At 41.8% G+C, this 24,701-nt stretch overlaps 1 protein-coding gene across 3 annotated transcripts in view; it reads right to left on the reverse strand.

Annotated features, from left to right (window-relative positions):
- The window catches only part of PLA1A (phospholipase A1 member A), a 67,875-nt gene extending 47,033 nt beyond the window's left edge, over window positions 1-20,842 (reverse strand). Inside the window, exons 1-3 of one of the 3 annotated variants that reach the window (XM_061638624.1) lie at window positions 20,697-20,827; window positions 16,449-16,650; window positions 880-1,057 (exon numbers count right to left, since the gene is read on the reverse strand). In XM_061638624.1, the coding sequence (XP_061494608.1) occupies window positions 880-1,057; window positions 16,449-16,650; window positions 20,697-20,790 (474 nt within the window). In that variant the 5' untranslated portion in view covers window positions 20,791-20,827. Of the gene's footprint in view, window positions 1-879; window positions 1,058-16,448; window positions 16,651-18,994; window positions 19,168-20,696 lie in introns of those variants that run through there. The other 2 variants (XM_061638642.1, XM_061638633.1) reach the window with 2 other exon arrangements.
- Between the last annotated feature and the right edge of the window lie 3,859 nt (window positions 20,843-24,701).

Below are 24,701 nucleotides of genomic sequence, written 5' to 3' on the forward strand. Positions count from 1 at the left end.
CCTCAGGTACTGCCCACATTCCCCCCCTTCTCTCCTGTCTTTTCAGCTGTCTGCGTGTGCGTGGTGAGGGGGGAAGCATCACCCCCTCCTCTTCTGAAGTTTCCAATTCCAGGATGGGGGATAGGGGAGGGGCTGATGGTAAACTGCCTCCCTGCTTTTCGGCTGTGAGCAGCCCTCCCTCTTCCCCCTCTTGCTCTGAGCCTGAAAGAGGGGGAGGCGTGAGAATGTCCAGGGAGGGCTCAGGCTCCCCGTTGCTAAGCGACCTTATCACTGGCAGTTCCTCTGTTTCATCTTCGCTCCAAAGGGGGGAAGTTCCTCCCCCATCCCTCTGCCATCCGAATACTCTTCTCCCAACTCTCCGGGATCCAGCTCCCCGGGATTGGGACCCCAGCTCTGCCTTCCGACAGTCGCTATATCTCCAGCACCAATGTGTTTACTCAGTTTGAGGAAAGCTGAACTGTGGAACGCCTTTCTGCAAGTAAATCACTATGGCAAAGAATTTAGCAACTTCCAAGGAGGGATTAGATGTCAGCCAAAAATGATGTCCAGCTAGGGTTGCCAGGTTCTTGGCCTGAGACTGATCCTGTATCTTTAGGAGATGAAAAAGTCAGCCAAGGCCTGGCAACCAAGAGGTCTTCTGCATCTTTAAAAGTTGTGCAGGGGGAAGGGAGAATTCCACCATGTGGTTTTTCCCATTACAGTGTTGCAAGAACACCTGCACTTGGCTGACTTTCTCTTCTCCTAAAGATACAGGATCAGTCTCAGGCCAAGAACCTGGCAACCCTATGCCCAGCTGATTATACTATTCTCAACTCCATTTTGTGTCTGGTTGGCCTGTTTTAGCCAAATGCCCAAACTTAGAAATACATTTCCACCTACCAGCAACTTTTGGATAAAACTGGATATTTCCAGGCCCAACTTCATAACATTTCCCACTGCAGTATGATAGGCTGCTGTAGCTCCGTGGACCCAGTCAACAGCAATCACATTGGCTTGGGCTGCCTGCAGCAAGGCCTTAATTAGCCCATCCATCCAGGATGGCTTTGTGCCTAGTGCCCTGAGGAGACAAAAGCAAGTGAAAGTATGAGGTTGCCTCTTCCCACAATGCAAGCCACATGGTTTGATATCCAGCAAATAAGCTGACTTAACATTTACTAATGTCAAATGAAAGTCACTGCATAGTTGAAAGTCATGACTGACTTCTGACACGTCAAGCTCATGCTGCAGGCAGATGTAATGACACACAAAACCTAGATGAAATGAAAGTTGCTTATACCTGTAAAATGAAGTCAGATAATTCTAGGCTTTGAAAGACCCTAAATTCTGAAACTGGACACATACACACAAGAGAAGCTTCCCTTGATTACTTTCATTATACCAATTCTGCAATCCATGTTAAACAGTTTGCTTGATAATAACATTTCAATTCTGAAAATAAGCCACCTTGGTTTTAGTTGACATACATTATTTTAGATTTGATTTTTGGTTTCTTATTAGCCCATAGGAAATGATTTTTCAAATGTTATATGCTTGGTAATTCTATCTTCAACAATAGTTTCCACCAGTTTCCCCCCAGAACACACATTAAACTAACTGGCCTGTAATTATAAGGATCCCCCTCGGATCCTTTTTTAAAAATTGGTGTCACATCGGCCACTTTCCAGACCTCAGCTATGGAGGTGGATCTTAGAGACATATGTACAAAAGTTACATATTTTTGTTAGAAGATCATCAATTTCACATTTGAATACTTTAAGATCTCTCAGGTGGATGTCATCCATCTTTGCCTATATGACAGTTTTTATTTTGTGAATAAAGCCTTGAACTTTGTCTCCTATCACCACTGTTTGTTTCCTCACATTCCTTTCCTGTAAAAGGTAATTCATGCACAGGGATCTGCCCTATATCTTCCTCTGTGATGACAGATACAAAAAAATGCTTCTCTGTAACTCTGCTACAAGGAAAGGTTAAAGCATTTTAGTTTATAGAAAAGGTAACAGGAGACATGACAGAGCTATATAAAATTATGCATGGTGTGAATGAATGAATGAATGAGTATTTATTACGGTCAGTGACCAGCAGAAATCACAGTACAAACTATAAAAAGCATCATAAAAGTTAACAGTACAATAACTGTATACTGATAAGACTATAAACTCAGTCTAAAAAACGTTCTTCAAACTCCAATGTTCATTGCTTTGGCAGCGCTTTTCGATATTTAATCGCCGCATCACAAAAACGTGCGACCTTGGATGTTACTAGGGGTTTTTTATCAGCTAAAATATAATGTACATAAAAAGCAGGGTCCCTACCTGGAAATTTCTGAAGGAAAGGAGTAATAAACCGGATGCAGAGGGCGTGATAAAGGGAACATTCTAGTAAAACAGTCTCTACAGCACCAGTATCACATGGACAATGATGTTCAGCAAGTGGGATTTTCTGGTACCTACCCTCTAGGAGTGCAGAGTGTAGGACGTTATGTTTGGCCAGTGTGAATGCTTTCCTGAGTCTAGGTATATGGAGGAGGGCCAGGTAGTGTGCCGAGGTAAAAGCTTTTGAATAAAGGCTAGGGTCAGAGTTAAGACCAGCACAGGACAGGTGGTTTTGGAATTCCATATCGAATATTCTCTGCGTAATAGCCGACTTCGCTTGGGAGAAGCCTAGCGCTAGGATAGTAGCGGAAGAGAAGCCCAGAACGGAAAGTTTAGTAATTAGAGATTTTTTCCATTTTGACTGGTACATATCAGATAACACGAGAGGGGCCAAACCGGCTGGTGCAAAGATCAGTTTTAGCCAATACCTGAATTTAAGCACCCATATACAAGCCTCAATGGTAGGCAGCCCAGCTTCAAGGCATAGGTTGGCATTCTGGACACATGGGGGAGTGCCCAATATGTTCCTTAGAAACTTAGTTTGAACAGTTTCAAAGGAAGTATAGCCGCCATAGACACTTATCTGGGCGCCATATAGTAATTGGGAGATGACTTTAGCAGAGAATACCTGCAGCGCGGATGGAATGAATTGCCCACCCTTCGTGTAGAAGAAGGAGAGGAGTGCCTTAGTGTTCCTCATAGCATTTGCCCTAGGAGGAGTGAAGGTTATTCCCAGATATGTGTATGATAGTACTTGTTCTATGGGGATACCGTTTACTCACCACCGATGTTTCACCCTCTTCCTTGTAAATACTACAACCTTAGATTTACTGTGATTAATGACCAGCAGTTTGTTGTTACAATAACTGGCGAGGGCTCTGAGCAGGTGACGAAGGCCAGTTCTTGTGAGAGACAAAAGTACTGCATCGTCTGCATATAGAAGAATAGAAAGAGGCCTATTCGACAAAGTAGGATGGTGCGTGGGGCATTGCGTCAGGGTTTTGATTAGGGAGTTAATATGTAGATTGAACAATGTGAGGGCTAAAATACAGCCCTGCTTAACTCCTTTGAAGGTGGAAATGGGTCTAGACAAGTTGCCAGTGCTATTACATCGTATACAAACCTGAGTGTTCTGGTATAGGCCACGAATCAAAGCTAATAAGCATCTGTCAATGTTGGTAGATTCAAGTTTTGACCAAAGCTTATCTCTTGGAATAAGATCAAATGCTGCCTTAAAATCAATGAAGGCAGCATAAAGAGCGCCCCCTGGCTTGGAGGTATATTTTTCAACAAGATGTTGTAGTACAAAGGCATGGTCCAAGGGGGAGCGACTCGCCCTGAAACCAGCTTGCTCCTCCTCAAAAATATTTTCCTGCTCCATCCAAATTTGCAGTTTTGTAAGTAGGTGACTTGCGTAAAGCTTGCTGAGAATATTTAGCAGGCTAATTGGTCTATAATTGGCTGGGTCCACACGACTACCCTTTTTGAAGATTGGAATAATAGTGGCAAGGCCCCAGTCCTCAGGGATGCAGACAGTTCGATCAATACAGTAGGGCCCCGCTTATATGGCGGGTTAGGGACCAGGCCCCCGCCATAAAGCGGAAATCGCCATAAAGCGGAACCCATTGACTTTAATGGGTTGCGTTGTGCAAAAATGCCGCAAAATGCCGCAAAACGGCAAAATCGGCTTTAAAACGGGGAATTTCCCCTGATTGAAAGCCGCCGCATCAGCGGAACGCCGGAAAGCGGAACGCTGGAAAGCAGGGCCCTACTGTACTCGTAAATAAAGCTGCCAGGACTGGTGCCAACCACTCTGGGTTAAACTTGATTGCTTCTGGGAGAATGTTATCAGGCCCTGGAGCTTTACCCAACTTCAAGTTAGCAATTAAGGAGGTGATTTCCTGAACAGAGACTGGGGGCCAATTGGGGAGATTGTTTGTGGGGTTCACTGCCCATTCGGCCCCAGTTTGACCTCCTGAGTAGATGTTATGGAAATGCGACTCCCATGAATTCGCGGGTATATGGTAATTCAACGAGGTAGAAGTGTTGGGCCAACCCCTGGCTACCAGCTTCCAGAAAACGGACGAGTTCTTAGATCTTGAGGCTGCGATCAAGGACTGCCAAAGGTGAGCCAGTGCAGAACTTTACCCCCGCTTAATTAAAAGTTTGTATTTCTTTTTTAATGCGAGGCACTCGGCAGGCAGAGTCGGGAGGTCCTTTGTTCTGTACTCCCTATATTTCTCTACTAACAATTTTTTCAGATCATAGAATCATAGAATCATAGAATTGGAAGGGGCCTTGTAGGCCATCGAGTCCAACCCCCTGCTCACAGCAGGAAATCCACAGCTAGAGCATCTCCCGCAGATAGCTGTCCAGCCTCTGCTTGAAGACATCCAGCGAAGGGGATCCCACCACCTCCCTAGGCAGTCAGTTCCATTGCCGAACTGCCCTTACTGTCAAGAAGTTCCTTCTAATGTCCAATCTGAATTTACGCTCCTGCAACTTAAAACCATTAGACCTAGTCCTACCCTCTGGGGCAGCAGAGAACAAATATGTACCCTCCTGTATGTGACAGCCCTTCAGGTACTTAAAGAGTGCAATCATGTCGCCCCTCAGCCTTCTCTTCACCAGACTGAACATGCCAAGTTCCTTCAACCTTTCCTCATAAGACTTGTTCTCCATACCGGCTATCATCCTCGTCGCCCTCTTCTGAACCTGCTCTAACTTGTCTGTATCTTTCTTAAAATGAGGCGCCCAGAACTGAACGCAGTATTCCAGATGAGGCCTGACCAATGCAGAATATAGTGGGACTATTACTTCCCTCAAACTGGAAACTATAGCTCTGTTTATGCAGCCCAAAACCGCGTTTGCCTTTTTTGCCGCAGCATCACACTGCTGGGTCATGTTCAACTTGCGATCCACTACAATTCCAAGGTCCTTCTCACACGCACTACTGCTAAGCCGGGTATTTCCCATCCTGTACCCGTGCATTTTGTTTTTGTGGCCTAAATGCAGAATCTTGCATTTGTCTTTATTGAATGTCATTTTATTAATTTCAGCCCAATTTTCTAGTCTATCCAGGTCCCTTTGGATTTTATTCCTGTCTTCCATTGTGTTAGCTATCCCTCCCAGTTTCGTATCATCCGCAAACTTCATAAGGCTTCCCTCCACCCCATCATCTAAGTCATTGATAAAAATGTTGAAGAGTATCGGCCCCAGGACAGAATCCTGTGGCACTCCACTCGAGACCTCCTTCCAGTCCGAAGCAGAGCCACCGACAACCACTCTTTGAGTACGGTTTTCCAACCAGTTGTGAATCCACCTGACAGTATTTCCATGTAGTCCGCATTTGACTAGTTTGCTAATCAAAAGGTTGTGGGGGACTTTGTCAAACGCCTTGCTGAAATCTAGATAGATGACATCTACAGCATTTCCACCATCTACTAAGCTAGTGACCCGATCAAAAAAAGAGATGAGATTAGTTTGACAGGATTTTTTCTTGACAAACCCATGCTGGCTCCTTCTAATCACAGCATTGTCATCTAGATAGTTGCCAATGGACTCTTTTATTATCCGTTCTAATATCTTTCCCGGTATTGAAGTCAGACTGACCGGCCTGTAATTCCCTGGATCTTCTTTTTTACCCTTTTTAAAGAGCGGGACGACGTTTGCTCGTCTCCAATCCTCCGGCACCACTCCCGTTCTCCAGGATTTCTCAAAGATGATGGCAAGAGGTTCCGAGAGTACATCCGCAAGTTCCTTCAATACTTTGGGATGCAGTTCATCAGGCCCTGGAGATTTGAACTCATTTAGGTTAACTAGGTATTTCCTGACTATCTCCTTATCAATCTCGAACTGCAGTCCCGACCCCTTACTGAGATTGCTACCGATGCAAGGTTGCACACTGTTCCCTTTTTGGGAGAAAACGGAGGCAAAATAGATCAACACAATGGTGTGGATGGATGGGGGGTCTTGTCGATGACTTGGGAATTAGACAGTGTTGTACGTCTAAGATCAATTCATAATACGCAGCTAACATCTTCTCCAGGGGCTGCTGCTAGTAGTTTTTCACGATGACGAAGACAGCTGGGCGAATAAAGTATTCCTTTTAGGTCCTTCTCCAACTTAGTCGACCATCTGACACATGAAGCTCTTATTTCTGGGACCACTTTCAAAGTTGGGGGCTGTTTCATGTGGATTGTTTGGACACCACAGCACATCGAAAGGATCAAAGGGAGATGGTAACTGTCAGGGCGATCGTCGACTATGCAGGAGGACAAGTTACTTAGTAGGTCGGTAGTCACTATGAAAAAATCAATTGATGATGCTCCCATGCTGGAGAGATAAGTAAATTCGCAGCTTTTGTCGCCCTCCATGGACCCGTTTGCTAAGACAAGATTCAAGCTGAATAGCGTTTGAATAAGACAGAAGCCGGCATAGTTAAGCCCTTGATCTTTAGAGCGGCGAGTTGGTAGAGTATGGGCCTCGTCAGGGGCAGGGGGGACTTCATGGAAATGGGCATATAGGGCCTCATCACTAGGCCTATCCTGGCATTGAAGTTGCCCGCTATCACCACCGCCGCTTCTGGGTGGAGCGTTGTCAGCTTGGCTATGTAGGCCTCTAGTTCTTGGCAGATTTTGTTTACTCGCTTTTTCTGGCGATTTGGGGGGAGGTAGACGTTTATTAGTAGTAGAGACATCCAATTAAGCTTGAGAACTAATGACATGGCTAACTCTGGCAGAGAGTCCAGTCTGATGGTGCTGGTTCTAAGGTTTGTGGCAACCAACACACTCAGACCCCCTTTGGGGCAGCCGCCTTTATCACTGGGCGTTGCCGCCACTTAATGAGTGGAGTAGCCATCTAGTTCAGGAGCCTCAGGTCTCCTGAAGAAACACAGTATCATGCTTGCTTACATAATCCAAAAAGGAGGGATCTACCATTTTGGAATGGTTATCTGAATCTTTTTTATGGGAACTTGGGCTAAATTTCCTGCTGGCAGGTTAATTTCTGCTGTGCTTGATCGAAGGGCATGTAAATTGCTTACTGGAGGCCTGTGGCTAAAAGTTGTTGACATGGGGATTACCTCTGCCTTGCTAAGAGGCTCCTCCATCAGTTGGTATTCTTTCTGGGTGCTGTTATTGGTCGTCGCAGCTGACAGGTGCTTTAGTTGTATAGACAGTCTCTGCAGCCTTGAAACAATGTCTATTTGAGCTGGTGCTGGTAGAGCGACGTAGGCCTTGAATAGATTTTTTTCATCTTTGGTGGGCAAGTCATTCCCTTCAGCACTCCCTAGACAGTGGGCTGGATCATTATCCGTAACCGCTGACTTAGGATTGGCTAGGTGAGTCGGTGCCCACGGAGGTAAGGGTTGCTCAATCTCAGCTTCCAACTCAATTAAGTTTTCTCCGGGCGCAGGGGCTGACGTTACCAAGGGGTTCTTAGTTGATATGAACAAACAACTAATTAAGGGCTGTGGGGTGGCTATATTTTCGAAGAGTCTTGTTATGGTTATGCCGGTTGATTGAAGGGCTTCTCTGTTTTTAAATAGCTGGCTAGTTTTTTCAGCAGAGCTGAGGGTCACTATAGTTCGAGCTGTGACCTGGTTAAAGTATAAATATTCCACATTGAATATATCTCCAGAAGAGAAAAGGCCTGGCATAATGCTTTCAAATATTCCCAGAAGGTAAGCCTTGCGTTCTTTAAGTACAATGTGACCCAGCAGTTTAGAGTAGTTGGACAGCACTAGCTTCAGACGATTAAGGACTAAGGTCCATTTGGCCTCAGAAGGGCGACTCTGAGCTGATTTAGCATCCAGGAATGTAAGCGACCAAGGGTCTTGCTGGTCTGAAGTCTGACACTGGTGGAGGTTGGTAGTTGCAGGAGGTAAAGGGGAGGGGGACGTACCTTTGCAGTTGGGGGCAGGTTTGTCGTCCTCCAAATGTTCCTGCTGCACTTCAGGTTCTAACCTCCGATCAGTCTTCTGGTTAGGGATAGTGTCCAGTAATTGAAAAAGTTTTGCAAAGTTCATTTTGCTGTAACGCTTAAACTTTGGGTGTTTTATGTTCTTAACTCTTCTTGGAGATGTTGCTCTTTTTGATGATATTACATTGTTTGTTTTGTTTATTCCTGAAGGAATTCTTGGGCATCTTAGCGCCCTGCCGCTTGGGCTTTACCCTTCACGTAGTTTGGAGGTGACTTATAGAAGTCTGGGTTCCCCGTGATGCGCTACCAGACCATCAGGTAAGCTTGCTATGTGCCTTCACTAGTGTGGTTAAAAGTTTATTAGACTCAGACAGAAAAATCTTGATAAGATCAATGTCCCTGGCTAGCATAAAAAGCCAGCATTCAAGTGGGAACTTGCTGTCCATATTTAGTGGATTCTCCTCCTTTGATTGATCGAGGGGAGTATGTACGTTTGTATTAAATGATGAATCATTACAGGTTGGGTGAATAGATGGACATTGGCACCCAAGTTTCGGCTTCGTCTGGTCTTTGGCCACAGCAGGAGCCTCCATCTGGTCCAGATTTTCCGCAGTGGCGAGCTCCCATGCAAGGTTAGGAACAGAAAGGACAGGAGCCTGTGTTTGTAGCGCTCTATTAAGGTCCAGCGACCAGTCCAGGGGAGTGTTTGTCAAGGGAGGAGTATTTTCATCTTGTGCTGTGGGGCTGCTCTCTCTATTGTCATCTCTGCTGGGGCTTCTAGATATACTGGCCCCACTTCCCTTAAGCCTCTTTCCGTCTGTCATATCCACTGGATTCTCCGGTTGTTCTTTAGAGATAAAAAAGCGATTTATCTTTGCTTGCTTGAGTTTCCTAGTGTGAAGGACGAGCTCCGATGGGGCCAGCCCCAGAATTTTATAGTCTCTCCTAGTGTGAACCATATTTCCAGGTGTTGCTTTAAATGGGCGAGTTGGATAATGCGAAGAAGCGTCAAAATAAGGTGAATTTCCTACAGCCCGCACAGTTAAATGAGCAAACTGTTCCTCAGTGCCACTGGGGATACTGAAAATCTTATATTCTTTGCTTACTTGTTAGTGCTCGTTGGTGCTTGTTGGAAGTCCTCGTCATGAGCAAGACCAGACCGAAGGAGGGAGGGGGGAGGTAAGGTAAGACGCTGTGTAAATTTCACTCTCCGTCAGCCAGAAACAGCAATTTTATGGCTTTTCAGAAGTAATTGGTGTAGTGGAAGATAAGAAACGGCAGGAAGGCGAATGTTGGTGATTACTTCAGTAGTTTTAAAATGTCTTTAAAAACAAAAGCAAAGAGCACTGCAGAGCTGTCGAAATGCCGTCTGCCTGCTAGTCGTGCATTGTGTGGAGAAAGTGGATGTGTGTTTGTGTGTGATGTGCCTTCAAGTTGATTACGACTTATGGCGACCCTATGAATCAGTGACCTCCAAGAGCATCTGTCATGAACCACCCTGTTCAGATCTTGTAAGTTCAGGTCTGTGGCTTCCTTTCTGGAATCTATCCATCTCTTGTTTGGTCTTCCTTTTTTTCTACTCTCTTCTGTTTTCCCCAGCATTATTGTCTTTTCTAGTGAATCCTGTCTTCTCATTATGTATCCAAAATATGATAACCTTAGTTTCATCATTTTAGCTTTTAATGATAGTTTTGGTTTAATTTGTTCTAACACCCAATTATTTGTCTTTTTCTCAGTCCATGGTATCTGCAAGACTCTCCTCCAGCACCACATTTCAAATGAGTTGATTTTTCTCTCATCCACTTTTTTCACTGTCTAGCTTTCACATCCATACATAGAGATCGGGAATACCATGGTCTGAATGATCCTGACTTTGGTGTTCAGTGACACGTCTTTGCATTTGAGGATCTTTTCTAGTTCTCTCACAGCTGCCCTCCCCAGTCCTAGCCTTCTTCTGATTTCTTGACTATTGTCTCCATTTTGGTTAATGACTGCCCCAAGGTATTGATAATATTTGGCAAGTTCAATGTCCTCATTGTCAACTTTAAAGTTATATAAATCTTCCGTTGTCACTACTTTAGTCTTCTTGATGTTCAGCTGTAGTCCTGCTTTTGTGCTTTCCTCTTTAGCTTTCATCAGCATTTGTTTCAGATCATTACTAGTTTCTGCTATTCATTTATTTATTATTTGATTTATACCCCGCCCTTCCTCCCAGCAGGAGCCCAGGGTGGCAAACAAAACCCTAAAAACACTTTAAAACATCATAAAAACAGACTTAAAAATACATTAAAACAAAACATCTTTAAAAACATTTTTTAAAAAAGCTTTCAAGACAAAAAAGGTAAAAACATATATTTTTTAAAAAAAGTTTAAAAACATATTAGAAAGCAATTCCAACACAGACGCAAACTGAGATAAGGTCTCAACCTAAAAGGCTTGTTGAAAGAGGAAGGTCTTCAATAGGCACCAAAAATATAACATGTCTAATATTTAAGGGTAGGGAGTTCCACAGGGTAGGTGCCGCGACACTAAAGGTCTGTTTCCTATGTTGTGCAGAACGGACCTCCTGATAAGATGGTATCTGCAGGAGGCCCTCACCTGCAGAGCACAGTGATCGACTGGGTCTATAAGGGATAAGAAGGTCTTTCAGGTATCCTGGTCCCAAGCTGTATAGGGCTTTGTACACCAAGACTAGAACCCTGAACTTGGCCCGGTAGCAAACAGGCAGCCAGTGCAATTCTTTCAGCAGCAGGGCAACATCTTGGTGATACCTGCCCCAGTGAGCAGTCTCGCTGCCACATTTTGCACCAGCTGCAGCTTCCGGACCAACCTCAAGGGCAGCCCCACATAGAGTGTGTTGGAATAGGCAAATATTGCATGGTCACTTTAAGGGATATTTGGGAAATATCCCATGTACCTGTTTACCATGATGTAACTTCCTAATGGCTGGGGTTTAGTTACCTGACTTCCTTCTCCTTTGTCCTGGGGGACTTTTTGAATATTCTCTATTGCTGATCTATCCACCATTGAGAGAGGCCACATGGCACAGATGCTCTCTCTGAGAGCATCCATACCAAAGACTAAGATGGACTGAGACTATTTTTCTTTCATCTAAGCTAGAACCTATGTTCCTAACATATGAGGTCGTAAGTAAACATTCTTTTCTTTTACCTAAGAAGATTGTGTCTGTTGTTATTTATATAGAGAAAGGTGGGGCTGGTTACATTCTCATTCTGCTGCTTGTATTTTTACAACTCTGCTAAGAAATAGGACCAACCAAATTAGTTCCTATTTCTGTGTGTACTTTTTATAATACCGAACAGAGTGCCTTACAGTAATCCATCCTGGAAGTTACCAGTGCATTGACAACAGTGGTCAGGCTATCCCAGTTCAGGAACAGCCACAGCTGTCTTACCAGCCCAAGCTGGTAAAAGGCACTGAGGTCAGCTGGGCCTCTAGCAACAAAGATGGATCCAGGAGCACCCCCCAGACTATGGACCTGCTCTTTCAGAGGGAGTACAACCCCATCCAAAGTAGGCAACTGACCAATTATCTGAACTCAGGAACCACCAACCCACAGCACCTCCGTCTTGCTAGGATTCAGACTCAGTTTATTGGCACTCATCCACCGAGTCCAGGCAGCAGTCCAGGGCTTGCACGACCTCTTCTGATTCAGATGTTACAGCGAAATAGAGCTGGGTATCATCAGCGTACTGCTGACACCTCACCCCAAATCTCCTGATTACCGCTCCCATTGACTTCATATAGATGTTAAACAGCATAGGGGACAAGGTGGTAACTTGCAGCACCCCACAGCACGACTGCCAGGGGGCCGAAAGACAATCACTCAATGCTATTCTCTGGAAACAACCTTGGAGATAGGATTGGAACCACTGTAAAACAGTGCCGCCAATGCCCATCTCACCAAGTCGGCCCAGACCATGCTCAATGGTATCAAAAGCCGCTGAGTGATCAAGTAAGAGTAACAGGGTCGCACTCCCCATCCTTCTCCTGATAAAGGTCATCTGTCAGGGCGACCAAGGCCGATTCAGTCCCATAACCAGGCCTGAACCCAGAATGGAATTCTGGCTGCAACAGTGGAGGTAGAACAGACTAGTAGTATGGTATTGTCCGCATATCTTAAATTATTGATATTTCTCCCTCCAATTTTCACACCGTTTTTGTCCAGTCCCTGCTTTCTGTATGATGTGTTCTGCATATAGATTAAACAAATAGGGTGATAAAACACACCCCTGTCTCACACGGTTCCCAATGGGGACCCAGCCGTTTTCTCCATATTCTGTTCTTACAGTAGCCTCTTGTCCAGAGGATAGGTTGTTCATGAGAACAATCAGATGCTGTGGCACCCCCCCCATTTCTTTTAAAGCATTCCATAGTTTTTCGTGGTCTACACAATCAAAGACTTTGCTGTAATCTATAAAACACAGGGTGATTTTCTTCTGAAATCCCTTGGTCCATTCCATTATCCATCGTATGTTTGCAATATGATCTCTGGTGCCTCTTCCCTTTCTAAATCCAGCTTGGACATCTGGCATTTCTTGTTCCATATATGGTAAGAACCTTTGTTGTAGAATTTCGAGCATTACTTTACTTGCATGGGATGTTGAGGCAATAGTGAGATAATTACTGCATTCCCTAGGATCCCCTTTCTTTGGAATTGGGGTGTATATTGAGCGCTTCCAGTCTGTGGGCCATTGTTTTCTTTTCCATATTTGTTGTCAATTTTTTGTCAAAATTTGGACAGATTCCATCTCAGTAACTTGTAGCAACTCTATTGATACGCCATCTGTTCCTGGTGATTTGTTTCTTCCAGGTATTTTAAGAGCAGCTTTCACCTCACATTCTAAAATTTCTGGTTCTTCATACAGTTTCTCTGTGAATGAATCTGTTATCCTTGCAACTTTTTTATATAGTTCTTCAATGTATTGCTTCCATCTTCCTTTTATTTTATCTTGATCAGTCAGTGTGTTCCCCTGTTGATTATTCAACATCCCTACTCTTGATGTAAATTTCCCTTTGATTTCTCTAACCTTTTGGAATAGGGCTCTTGTTCTACCTTTTTAATTATCTTCTATTTCTGTATAACAATTATTGTAGTAGTTCTCTTTGTCCCTATGTACTAGTCGATGTATTATTGCATTTAGGGTTCTAACCATGTTTCTCTCTCCTTTTGCTTTTGCTTTCCTTCTATCTTTAACCACTTTTAAGAGTTTTATCAGTCATCCATTGAGGTCTCTCTTTTTAATTAGAGGTATTGTGTTTTTGTATTCTTCCCTGATAATGTCTCTGACTTCACTCCATAGTTTTTCTGGTTCTCTATCAACTAAGTTTAAAGCCTCAAATCTGTTCCTTATTTGATCTTTAAATTCTTCCTGGATGTTATTTAAATTGTATTTTGGCATTATGATTGCTTTGTTCCTCTTTAGCTTTACTCTGATTTTCAATATTACCAGTTCATGATCTGTATTGCAGGCTGCTCCCGGTCTTGTTTTCGCAGAAAGTATGGAACTTCTCCATCTTCTGCTTCCAACTGCAGAATCGATTTGATTCCTATATTGCCCATTTTGTGATGTCCACGTGTACAGTCGTCTTTTCAGTTGCTCAAATAATGTGTTTGCAAGAAACAAATTATTGGCTTCGCAGAATTCAGTAAGTCTCTCTTCTGCTTCATTTCTATCTCCTAAGTCCCATTTCCCCACAATTTCTAATTCTTCTCTGTTCCTTACTTTTGTGGACAGAGACAGGTTTTTCTCCTTCTCCCGTAACACTTACACTTATGGACATCCACTGAACCCGAATGTTGGAAGATTTAGGACAGACAAAAGAAAATACTTCTTCACACAGTGCATAGTTAAACTATGATTCGCTTCCACAAGAGGAAGCGGTGGCTGCCAAGCATGGATTGCTTTCAAAGAGGTTTAGACATATTCATGGAGGATAAGCCTGTCAATGGCTATTAACCGTTACGGCTACGTTCTACTGCCACTGTTGGAGCCAGCATGCTTCTGAACACCAGTTGCTGGAAACTATAGGGCCACTGGCCTGAACCAGCAGGCATTTCTTATGTTCTTATCTGTCTTTAGCACACCTTTGGACTCCCTTGTCATCCAAAGATCCAACTGCCTTCCTAGTCAGTCTCCTACTACTAATGTATTTAAATAATCTTTTGCTCTTGCTCTTTATGTTTTTAGCAATGAGCGTGTCAAATTCTTTTTTTTAACATCCCTTATTGTTTGCTTGCATTTCCTATGCCAAAATTTGTGTTCTTTCCCCCCACCCCCCATTTGGACAAGACTTCAAGTTTTTGAAGGAAGCCTTCTTCCCTCCAGTAGCTTCGTTGACTTTGCTTGTTAACCACACTGGTATCCTCTTGGCCTTGGTGGTACCTTTCCTGATCTGCAATATACATTCTAGCTGAGCTCCTATTATTGTGGACTCCCAAGCATTTTGGAGTGATCTGACCCTCTTGACTTTGCCTTTCAACTTCCTTTTTACCAATACCCTCATTTTTGCTCATTTTTTGAGTTCAACAACACTTACATCTTGCACCGGGTCCTGGGTGCCTCTTAAGTTCAGGGTCACAACTGCCGCTCTGGTTGTTCTCTGGCTCAGAAATTTAGGGTATCCAGACATTTTACCTCTTTGTTGTGACAAGAATACACATGCAGCCAGTCTATGTAAGGGTAATTGAAGTTACCTACTACTACAGCATTTCCTCTTTTGGATGCTTCCTTGATTTTATTCTCCATCTCAAGATCACCTTCTCCATCTCAAGAGCATCTTGGTCAAGGGGAAGATACCACGTTCCTAGTCCTAAATTACTCTTACAGCCCAGTATCGTCACTCATAATGATTCTCTGTCTGCCCCTGTTGGAATTTCTAGCTTGTTTGTCTCAGTGCCCTTTTTGATGTACTGAATTTTCCAACATTCAGTGTCATCAGATGAGCCCAGGTTCTAGTATTATGTCCACTTTATCTATACCATACATAATCTTATACACTTCTATCATGCCCCCCTATTTACTCACCTTTTTTTCTAAACTAAAAAGCCCTAAAACTTTCCTCATACAGAAAAAAAATCTCCTTGTACAGAAAGTGATCCACTCCCTTGATGATTTTGGTTGCCCTTTTCTGAACTTTTCCCAGCTCTAAAATATCCTTTTGAGGTATGGCAACCAAAACTATACACAGGATTCCAAATATGGTCTCACCATAGATTTGTATAAAAGGCATTATGACACTGGGAGTTTTGCTTTCAAGCCCTTTCTGGTGACACCAGTGCCTTAAAATTCACCTTTTTGGCAGCTGCCACACACTGGGTCAACATCTTCATCCTCTGTAATTCCAAGGCCTCTTTTCTAGTCAGTCACTGGTAGTTCAGACCCCATAAGCATATATGTGGTTAGGATTTTTTTGTCCCAATGTACATCACCGTAAGCTTGCTTACATTAAATCGCATTTGTCTTACGGAGCTCCTTACAATCACTTTTTCTTATTACTACATGAACACTTTGATGTCATAGTTTATGTATTATTTAGTTTGATATGTTAGAATTGTGTCTGGAAGGATATTAGGGATCCTAAGTGCATATATAGGGTGCACAGGAAGGTAAAGAGGAATTTGGAATAGGCCTTAGTTAATCCTCCATGTTCTTGACGCCTCAACTGTTCAGGAATTATGGTGTGCACCCTTCCAGTGAATGCCACAATCCCTTAACATCTTCCTTAAAGAACTGCAACAGGGCTTGCTGGATTTTATCCAGGGCAGGCGAGAACTAGGACACTAAGGATCCACAAATATGAAAATATGTAGAACATACATGTCATCCCTTTCAAAGCCAACACGTTCAAATTAATTTAAATGTAAGCAATTCTGATTAAGTGGCTTTTTAACTGATACCTTTGAAAGTGTGCTTTATTGGGTGGCGGGGGAGGGGGTTTGAAAGTGCATATAGAGAAGAAAAATGGCTTATGTAGAATACTAATTAACTTAACTTTACAAAAATTTAATTTTTTCCCATTGCTGCCATTGACATGGAGGTAAAACAAATGAAGGTCCTGCAAAAATGAACAAAAACACCTAGTTTTTGATGTTAGCAGGGACCCTAATTGTCCATTGTCGTATGTTTGTACCTGAAACCATGGATGATTATTTTGGTTCCCAAGCTAGCATTGAAGCTGGAATTCTGGATGTCCTCATGTATTGAAAGCAGCTGTCCACAGCTGGGATTTGAAGAGGGGAAAAGAAGAAACTGGACTTTCAGTGTGGTACCCCGCAGGAAACTTGCAGACTGGAAGTCAGTGCATGCTTGCTGTCTCATAATGCTTTCAGATCCTGAAATGAGATTTAAGCAACGTAAGCACAGCTAGCTGTTATGTACTAAAAGCATAAATTTTGTATGATATAATTAAAGGATGTTTTGAACATCAAGAATCAGTTCCTACTGCTTGCATAGCCTCTCTGAGACGTCCCCAAATCCTGTACCTTGACGTGTGCACAAATAAAGTTACTGTTATTATTATTTTTTTATTCTTCTGTACTCATTTATTAATTCAGCAAAAGGCATGCTGTTGGTATTACAAGCTGCATACAGGAAAGGTTTGTTTTGATACTAGTAGTTGAATGTATGCATTATTTATTCATGCCAAAGAAAGCTCTTTTGGGGAAAATACTTCAGTAAGATTATTGGTAAAAAGAACAAAACTGGCAAACACAACAATGAAAAATAAGTTTTTAAAAAGAAGAACTGAATGTAAAACAATATGGGCTTGTCCACATTTGAGCATTATTTATTTAACATCTAATCATCCATTTTCCCCATTTGAATTAAACCTCACTGGTAAATAAATAAATCAATAAAATAAAATTTTATTTATTAGTCGCCCATCTGTCCGAATAAACGGACACTCTGGGCGACGTACAACAATACAATACAACAATTCAGTACAGTATAAATAATACATACTCAACAAAACACAACATCAACATCAATTCAACTAAAACCATCTTCAATAAATACTATTAAAATGAATCCCCCTCAAAAATCCCATAGGCCTGCCTGAATAGCCAGGTCTTTAAGGCTCGGCGAAAACTCATCAGGGAGGGGGCATGACGGAGGTCAAAAGGAAGCGAGTTCCAGAGGGTGGGGGCCACGATCGAAAATGCCCTCTCTCTGGTCCGCACCAGCCTAGCTGTTTTCACCGGTGGGACCGAGAGAAGGTCTTGCGAGGCTGATCTCGTTAGGCGGCATGATTGGTGATGCTGGAGGCGATCCTTCAGATAAACTGGGCCGAAACTGTATAGGGTTTTTTTTTTTTTTTACAATAATTTTTATTCAAATTTTCATAAAACATAGAAAACAAAATCATAAGACATTCAAAGACAAAAAACAAAACAAGACAAAAATGATTAAACAAAAAAAAATAAAATGTTGACTTCCCATTTGTCACATATCAAATCAGTTATAGGTCTACAATATATAACAATCCTGTCTCTTAAATCATATTATAAAATCACTTTCCTCCAGTAGTTATCTTAATTAATCATCAAATCTCATAAACATTACTTTATTCTTTCCACAAAAAGTCAAAGAGAGGTTTCAATTCTTTAAGAAATATATCTATCAATTTTTCTCCAAATAAACATGTCAATTAATCCATCTCGTTAATAATTATAATAATCTTATTGTCATAATCATAGTCCAAATAAACATTTCGATTAATCCATCTCATCAGAATCTGTTAGGTCCAATAATTTCAATAGCCATTATTCCATTATCCCTATTAGTTCCATTTCTCTATATCAAGCTCCATCACGTCATTCCAGTCCAGAAGATTATCCAAGCCATTGATAACTTTATCTCTAATATCTTCATTAATTTCTTCAGAGATAACGTTAAATTCCAAACAGTAGATTTTATTTCTAAAATCCATAAACTCCAGATCTTTTTCCAATTCCACATTTGTTCCAATCTCCAGGGCTTGTATCTTCCCTTTATTTTTTCTTTTCTCATCTCTGATCTCATTCTCCTCTCTCACAGGGTCCCCTATTTCTTTAAGCTCCTGCGTCATTTTGCTCAGTTCAATTTTCAGCTCCTTACTGCCCTGTCGCAGGGTTTGTTTCGTTATCTCAATCTCATCCATTATTTTCTGAAACATAATTACTTCCAGATTCTCAGCCACTTTCTTGATTGCCATTTTTAAAACCACAAAAACAAAGCAAAACAAAAATAAAGAAGAACCACTTCTTATTTCAGCAACAATTGGGTTAATATTCCAGGCTTGATGACATCACAGTATAAACAGAGCAACCTGCCTTATCTCTCTTGTGCAAGAATGCAAAACAAATTTAGTTCCCAGCATCAAAACAGTTAGTGGCGTCGTGAAGAAGCAGATTCGTCAAAATAAAATAGACCAAAAAGAGAATAGTCCCAGACAATATAATATTCCTCGGAATAGAAATCAGGAATAGAAATCCCTCTTCTGTTTATTATCTTTAGAATGCACTTCCAGGACAGCTTTTTGCGACAGAAACAGAGATAAGCTGTTAATTTCGTGAATAACAGAGAAGAGCTATATCTCACCCAGAAGTTGTCCAAAGCCGATCAATCTGACAAATCTCCTTTTGCTGCAACAATTTAAACCAAGTAAAAAAAAATAATAGAAAGAAGGGTGCTTGCCTGTTAGTCCGTTCTCTCTTTGAAGAAAAGATAAACGTATCGCTTAAGCGATAGAGCTTGTTAGAAAGTCCGTCCGGCATTGTTGGCTGGACCTTATCTCATAAATTAATGAAATCCAGTCCTCCCAACAAAAACAGGCTTTGAGGTTGATCTCTACGTTTCTCCCTGCCCGGGAGAAATTTCATCAGTCAAAAAAAAAAATGTTCTGACTGATTTATATCTGAATAAGCTTCTTTTGAGGCGGGAGCCCGTCCCAAAAGCAGGCACAAGCGAAGTCACCCTTCCCGGAAGTCCGAAACTGTATAGGGTTTTAAAGGTCAATACCAACACCTTGAATTGGGCCCGGTAAACAACTGGTAACCAGTGTAGATCGATCAACATATTTGGTACATATTTGAATTTGTATATGAGGAGCAACTTTGGTCTTTCTCATTCATACCAGTAGGCATTCCTTTTTGTGTTCATCCCCGCCTTCTAATTTGTTGATTCTATTATGTCAGTTCAGTACCGACAGGGCATGCCCACAGATAGCTGTGTGCACCTTGTTTTTTGAAAAAAATCCCCTGCCCAAGAAGTGTGCAAAAGCACACAATCAGACAATTATAAATTTGCTTTAGCAGTTTTCTGCTTTTGTGCAAATCTGAGGGATCAAATACACACACAGAGAGAGCCTTACTAGCAAGTTGGAAAAGAAATGAAAACAATTGTAAATTCTCAGTGCACTCTTTTCAGATTGCTGCCTCCTACATCTGGTGTAGAAGTTTTTATATGGTTTGCTTGTGCAGTTTTCTGGTTTTGTGCAAACCCAAGGGATCAAAAGAGAAAATAATCTTTTGGAAGTGCACTGGAAATAGTTACAAGCACAGCCGGAAAAGAAATAAAAGCATAAAGTAAGTAGGAGGCATGGAAAAGGGGGTAGCAGAATGCAACAACTGAGCAAAACAAATAATCTAAGATGGGGAGCGGAGCAGTTTGGAGCCCGATTTTTCTGATTATCCCCATATCAGGTAAACCTGAATTTACAGGGGGAAAGCATTAAGATTGTTGTTGTTTGAGGGTAATGTCATGTGGACTATGCAAATTAAATGGGAATGCAAACAGATGCAACTATACAGTAAATTTGAGTATGAAGAAATTATTTTTAAGTGGTCCTGTTTTGCTGTCAATCAGAGTTTGGTTTTAGATGATGTTCTAGTGTTAGTATAAAGTAATGAAACTTGAAAAGAAATATCTATTTTCTTCATTTTTTATTTATTTTTACCTTTTTCTCATCTATTTTTAAAAGAATAATCTAGTTCCTTCTCAAACTCCGCATGTCCAAATGTATAAAAAATTAGTTCCCACTGCACATACTTTCCTATTGTAAAAAATGTGTCCAGCTGCACAGCAGAATAAACCCAGAGTTTTTCTCCCTTTGCTTTACTGCCGTCCATTAATTTTAATACAAACCTGCACAACTTGTGACTTTCCACTCAAGCCCCGTGGGGCTTGATAACCCTTTTATTTTTTGCTGCCTGCCTGGGACTGCAAAAATAGGAGGGCACTGACCATCAGCTTGAGGAATCACAAGTTGTGTACACCTCCTTTATCATAACCTCCCTGTGTGTCCTGTTTGTTGAACTCACTGTCAAAATGCACAATTGTCAGACTCATCCCAGCCCTCCACTTCTGATATTCAAACTCCTGCCAGTATCTTCCTTACCTGCACCAACAACGATGAAAAGCAGCTGTACCATGAAGACTAAGACAGCACATCTCCTTAGGTGTGCAACCACATTCCCTGTTGGATTCTTCATAGTTGGGGTAGATGAAAGGGAGTGTGAATTCAACCCCAGCAGATCAGTTTTGGGTCTTAGTTAATGATCAACAGGCAGTGAAGCTTTGTATTGGGGGAATTGGTCAGCTCTTTCCTCCCCTGTTTGCAACAAATCAGTTGATTCCCAGACATGAGCTGGTAGGAGATGTTCCAAGTGCTGTTTACTGTGCATTTCAATAACCCCTCTGTTCATACTGCAGGGCAAACACTGATGAATCAAAGACTCAAAACCATCTGGCAAAAGAGTCAACGACTGTTTACCATCTCTATTTCAAAGATAGCGATGGAACAAGGCTGTTGACTGGTGACCTCAGATCAATGGCAAAGGGCCGTGAATATGCTGCAAACGAACAGGAGAAAGTCTGTCTCCCAAGGTGACTTTGTATCTCATGAATTAATTTGCCAAGCTGCTGCACTGAAACTGTGTCTTATGCTTGACAGAAATATAGGCCTGACTTAAACAAAGGATCAATTGCCCTGAAGGTACAGCACCAACATATGCCCTGCTGGGATTGTGTCAAGAAATACAATTGCCAGGTGTCTGGAAGGTGTGGACTGCACCTGATGAAATCTTAGACATTCTGAGCCTTTGGTAACCTGAAGAGCTTCCATAACTATCTTGTCTGTCCCCTCATCTATCTCTATTGATAGGTGGGGATAAATACACTACCTATAAGGTTTCAGTGTTTGCCTTAGCAGCTCAATGGATCAGAGAAAATTTAATTACATGGGGTCCTGTGTGCTAGGGAGCATCTATGCTAAAATGTACTTCTATACTATTTGTGTTTTTGTGATGACCAATAGTTTCTAACAAATAAATTATTGCCTCTTTTGCTTCACTGTTTCTCATTCTCTCCACTCTGTCTTTATTTCAGTTCTTTTCAATCAGTTTTCTGGTGCACTGGTCTCAGAGCTGGCTTGAGGGGGAAGGGGGAAATGGGAAAAACCTAGCTGGGGGTGGAGTTGCAAGAGAGAATTAATCATTCATTCATTGGCAATCACTCGTGGCTGAGTAAGATTGTCTTCCAAGATAGGTTCTTTAACAGTGGGTCCATAAGTGATTGTGGAGGCCAATTCTGGATCCACACAGCCTCCCACAGTGAGGACATAGATTTCCAGATGGAAGATGGTCGCGTTGAGGATTTGTTTGATGTGCCTTCCGCTTAGCTCGTTTGTCCCATTTGTCCTGCATTCCTGCTTCTTCGAAGTCCATAGCACCTTTGATAATAGCCGACCTCCATTTGGGATGTTCATGGGCCAAGACTTCCCAGTTCTTGATGCTCATGTTACATTTTTTTAGATTAGCTTTGAGAACATCTTTAAACCTCTTCTGCTGTCCACCGATATTCCATTTTCCATCCTTAAGCTGGGAGTAAAGTAGCTGCTTTGGAAAGACGGTGATCAGGCATTCGAACAACATGGCCAGTCCAGCAAAGTTTATTTATTTATTTATTTATTTATTTATAATATTTATTAGTTGCTTTTCCCCCAAAATGGAACTCAAAGCGACTTACAAAGAAAAAAAACTGTACTTGAAGTGGCTTACAACAAAAGCAAACAACAATTACAAAAACAATTTCATAATAAAATAAAACAGCAGTAATAAAACAACAAATGCCACAGCAACTCAAAAGCTATTTCAATACTATAAATACTTTAAAATTTTTAAATTGTTTTAAATGTTTAAATTGTTTTTAAAAGATGTGTTTTAAATTTGTATATGTGTTTTTTGGTACTGTAAACCGCCCAGAGAGCTTCGGCTATGGGGCGGTATATAAATGCAATAAATAAATAAATATAACATTACAATCTTAAACAGTTGATGTTGAAGTTGATGTTGAAGTTGATGTTTAAGGATCATTGTTTCAACACTGGTAGTCTTTGCTTCTTCCAAAATGCTAACATTATTTCGTCTGTCTTCCCAAGTAATTTGCAGAATTTTCCGGAGGCAGCATTGGTGGAATCTTTCAAGAAGTTGGGAGTGGCGTTTATAAATGGTCCATGTTTCACAGCCGTACAGTAAGGTTGGTAGTACAAGGGCTTTATAAATAAGCATTTTGGTCTCCCTGTGAATATCCCGATCCTCGAACACTATGTTTCATTTAGGAGAATGCAGCACTCACAGAGCTCAGACAATGTTGAATTTCAGCTTTAACAGAGAGATGGCTGCCAAGATAGAGGAAGTGATCAACGTTCTCCAGCGTCACACCATTAAGCTGGATTGATGGTGCTACAGGGGGACTAGTTTGCACCTGTTGATGAAGCACTTTGGTTTTTTTAATATTAAGTGAGAGCCCATGCTTTCCATATGCTTCTGCAAAGACATTTAGGGTAGTTTGAAGATCTTTCTCTGAATGTGCAGAGACTACATTATCATTGGCATATTGAAGTCCTGCGACAGAGGTTGACATTACCATACTTTTTGCTTTCAGCCTACTGAGATTAAAAAGTTTTCCATCTGTTCAATATATGATTTCCACACCAGTAGGAAGTTTCCCCTCAATAAGGTGTAGAATCATAGCAATGAAGATAGCAAATAAGGTAGGAGCAATGACACATCCCTTTTTATGCCCGATCCAACTCTGAATGGATTGCTCTAAGAGCCATTGTTATCCAAAATTGTCGCTGTCATGTTGTCATGAAGGAGTTGCAAAATATTCACAAATTTATCAGGGCATCCAGTTTTCAGAAGAATGGTCCAGAGAGCAGTTAGATTCACAGCATCAAAGGCCTTAGTCAGATCAATAAACGCCATATATAAAGGTCAATTCTATTCCTGGCATTTTTCTTGAAGCTGTTGTGCAGTGAAGATCATGTCCACTGTCCCCCTGGAAGGGTGGAAACCATTTTGAGATTTGGGGAGGACATCCCATGAGATCAGTAGGAGGGGATTTGCGAGGATCCTTGCAAGGATTTTACCTGCAGTAGCAAGAATAGAGATACCTCAATAGTTCCCACAATCTGTTCTATCACCCTTCTTAAAAAGGGTGATAATTATGGCATCCCTAAAGTCTTCCGGGATCTCCTCCCTCATCCAAATTTTTTCAATGAGTTTATGAACTTGTTGTGTAAGTTCAGACCCACCTTCTTTAAAGATTTCAGCAGGAATCCCATCAGGTCCACTAGCTTTGTTGTTCTTCATTTGATTGATGGCTTTACTGACTTCATCCAAATCAGGGGATAATGCAAGCCCGTCTCTAGTTTGTTGTTGTGGAATTTGCAAGAAGACTTCACCAGCCACAATAAAGTTACGATTAAGGAGGTCGTGGTAACGCTCTTTCTAGCGCAGTGCAATAGACTCTTTATCCATAAGATGTTTGGTGCCATCCATTGAACGTAAGGGATTTGTACCGTAATTTGTTGGTCCATAGATGGCCTTTGTGGCATTAAAAAAGCCCCGTGCATCATGAGCATCTGCAAAGTGCTGGATTTCTTGAGCTTTCTTTATCCACCAGGCATTCTTAAGTTCTCTAGTTCTTCTTTGGACCTCAGCATTTGCACTGGCATAGATTTTTTTCTTAGCAGCACAGTTATTGTCTTTCTGCCATATCTAGAAGGCTTTCCTTTTTTTGTCGATATGTTCAATCCCACTATCATTCTCATCAAACCAATCCTGATATTTCTTAGTTTGGTATCCAATAGTTTGTTCACATGCTGCAATTATGGATGTTTTCAGTTTAATCCAGTGTTCCTCAACATTTTCAGGGAGTTCCGTTGGTAGATGTTACTTGAGAGTTGTTTGAAAGCAGCCTCGCTTAATAGGATCTTGAAGGGCATGAATGTTCATTTTACATCTTGGTTTTCTTCCTTGGAGCCTACATTGAGGAACAATATTAATGGCCATAGTGGATCAAATTAATTGGTGATCTGTCCAGCAGTCATCAGCACTCA

Source organism: Rhineura floridana, chromosome 1, assembly GCF_030035675.1.
Source record: "Rhineura floridana isolate rRhiFlo1 chromosome 1, rRhiFlo1.hap2, whole genome shotgun sequence".
In the NCBI taxonomy this organism is placed as follows: Eukaryota; Metazoa; Chordata; class Lepidosauria; order Squamata; family Rhineuridae; genus Rhineura; species Rhineura floridana.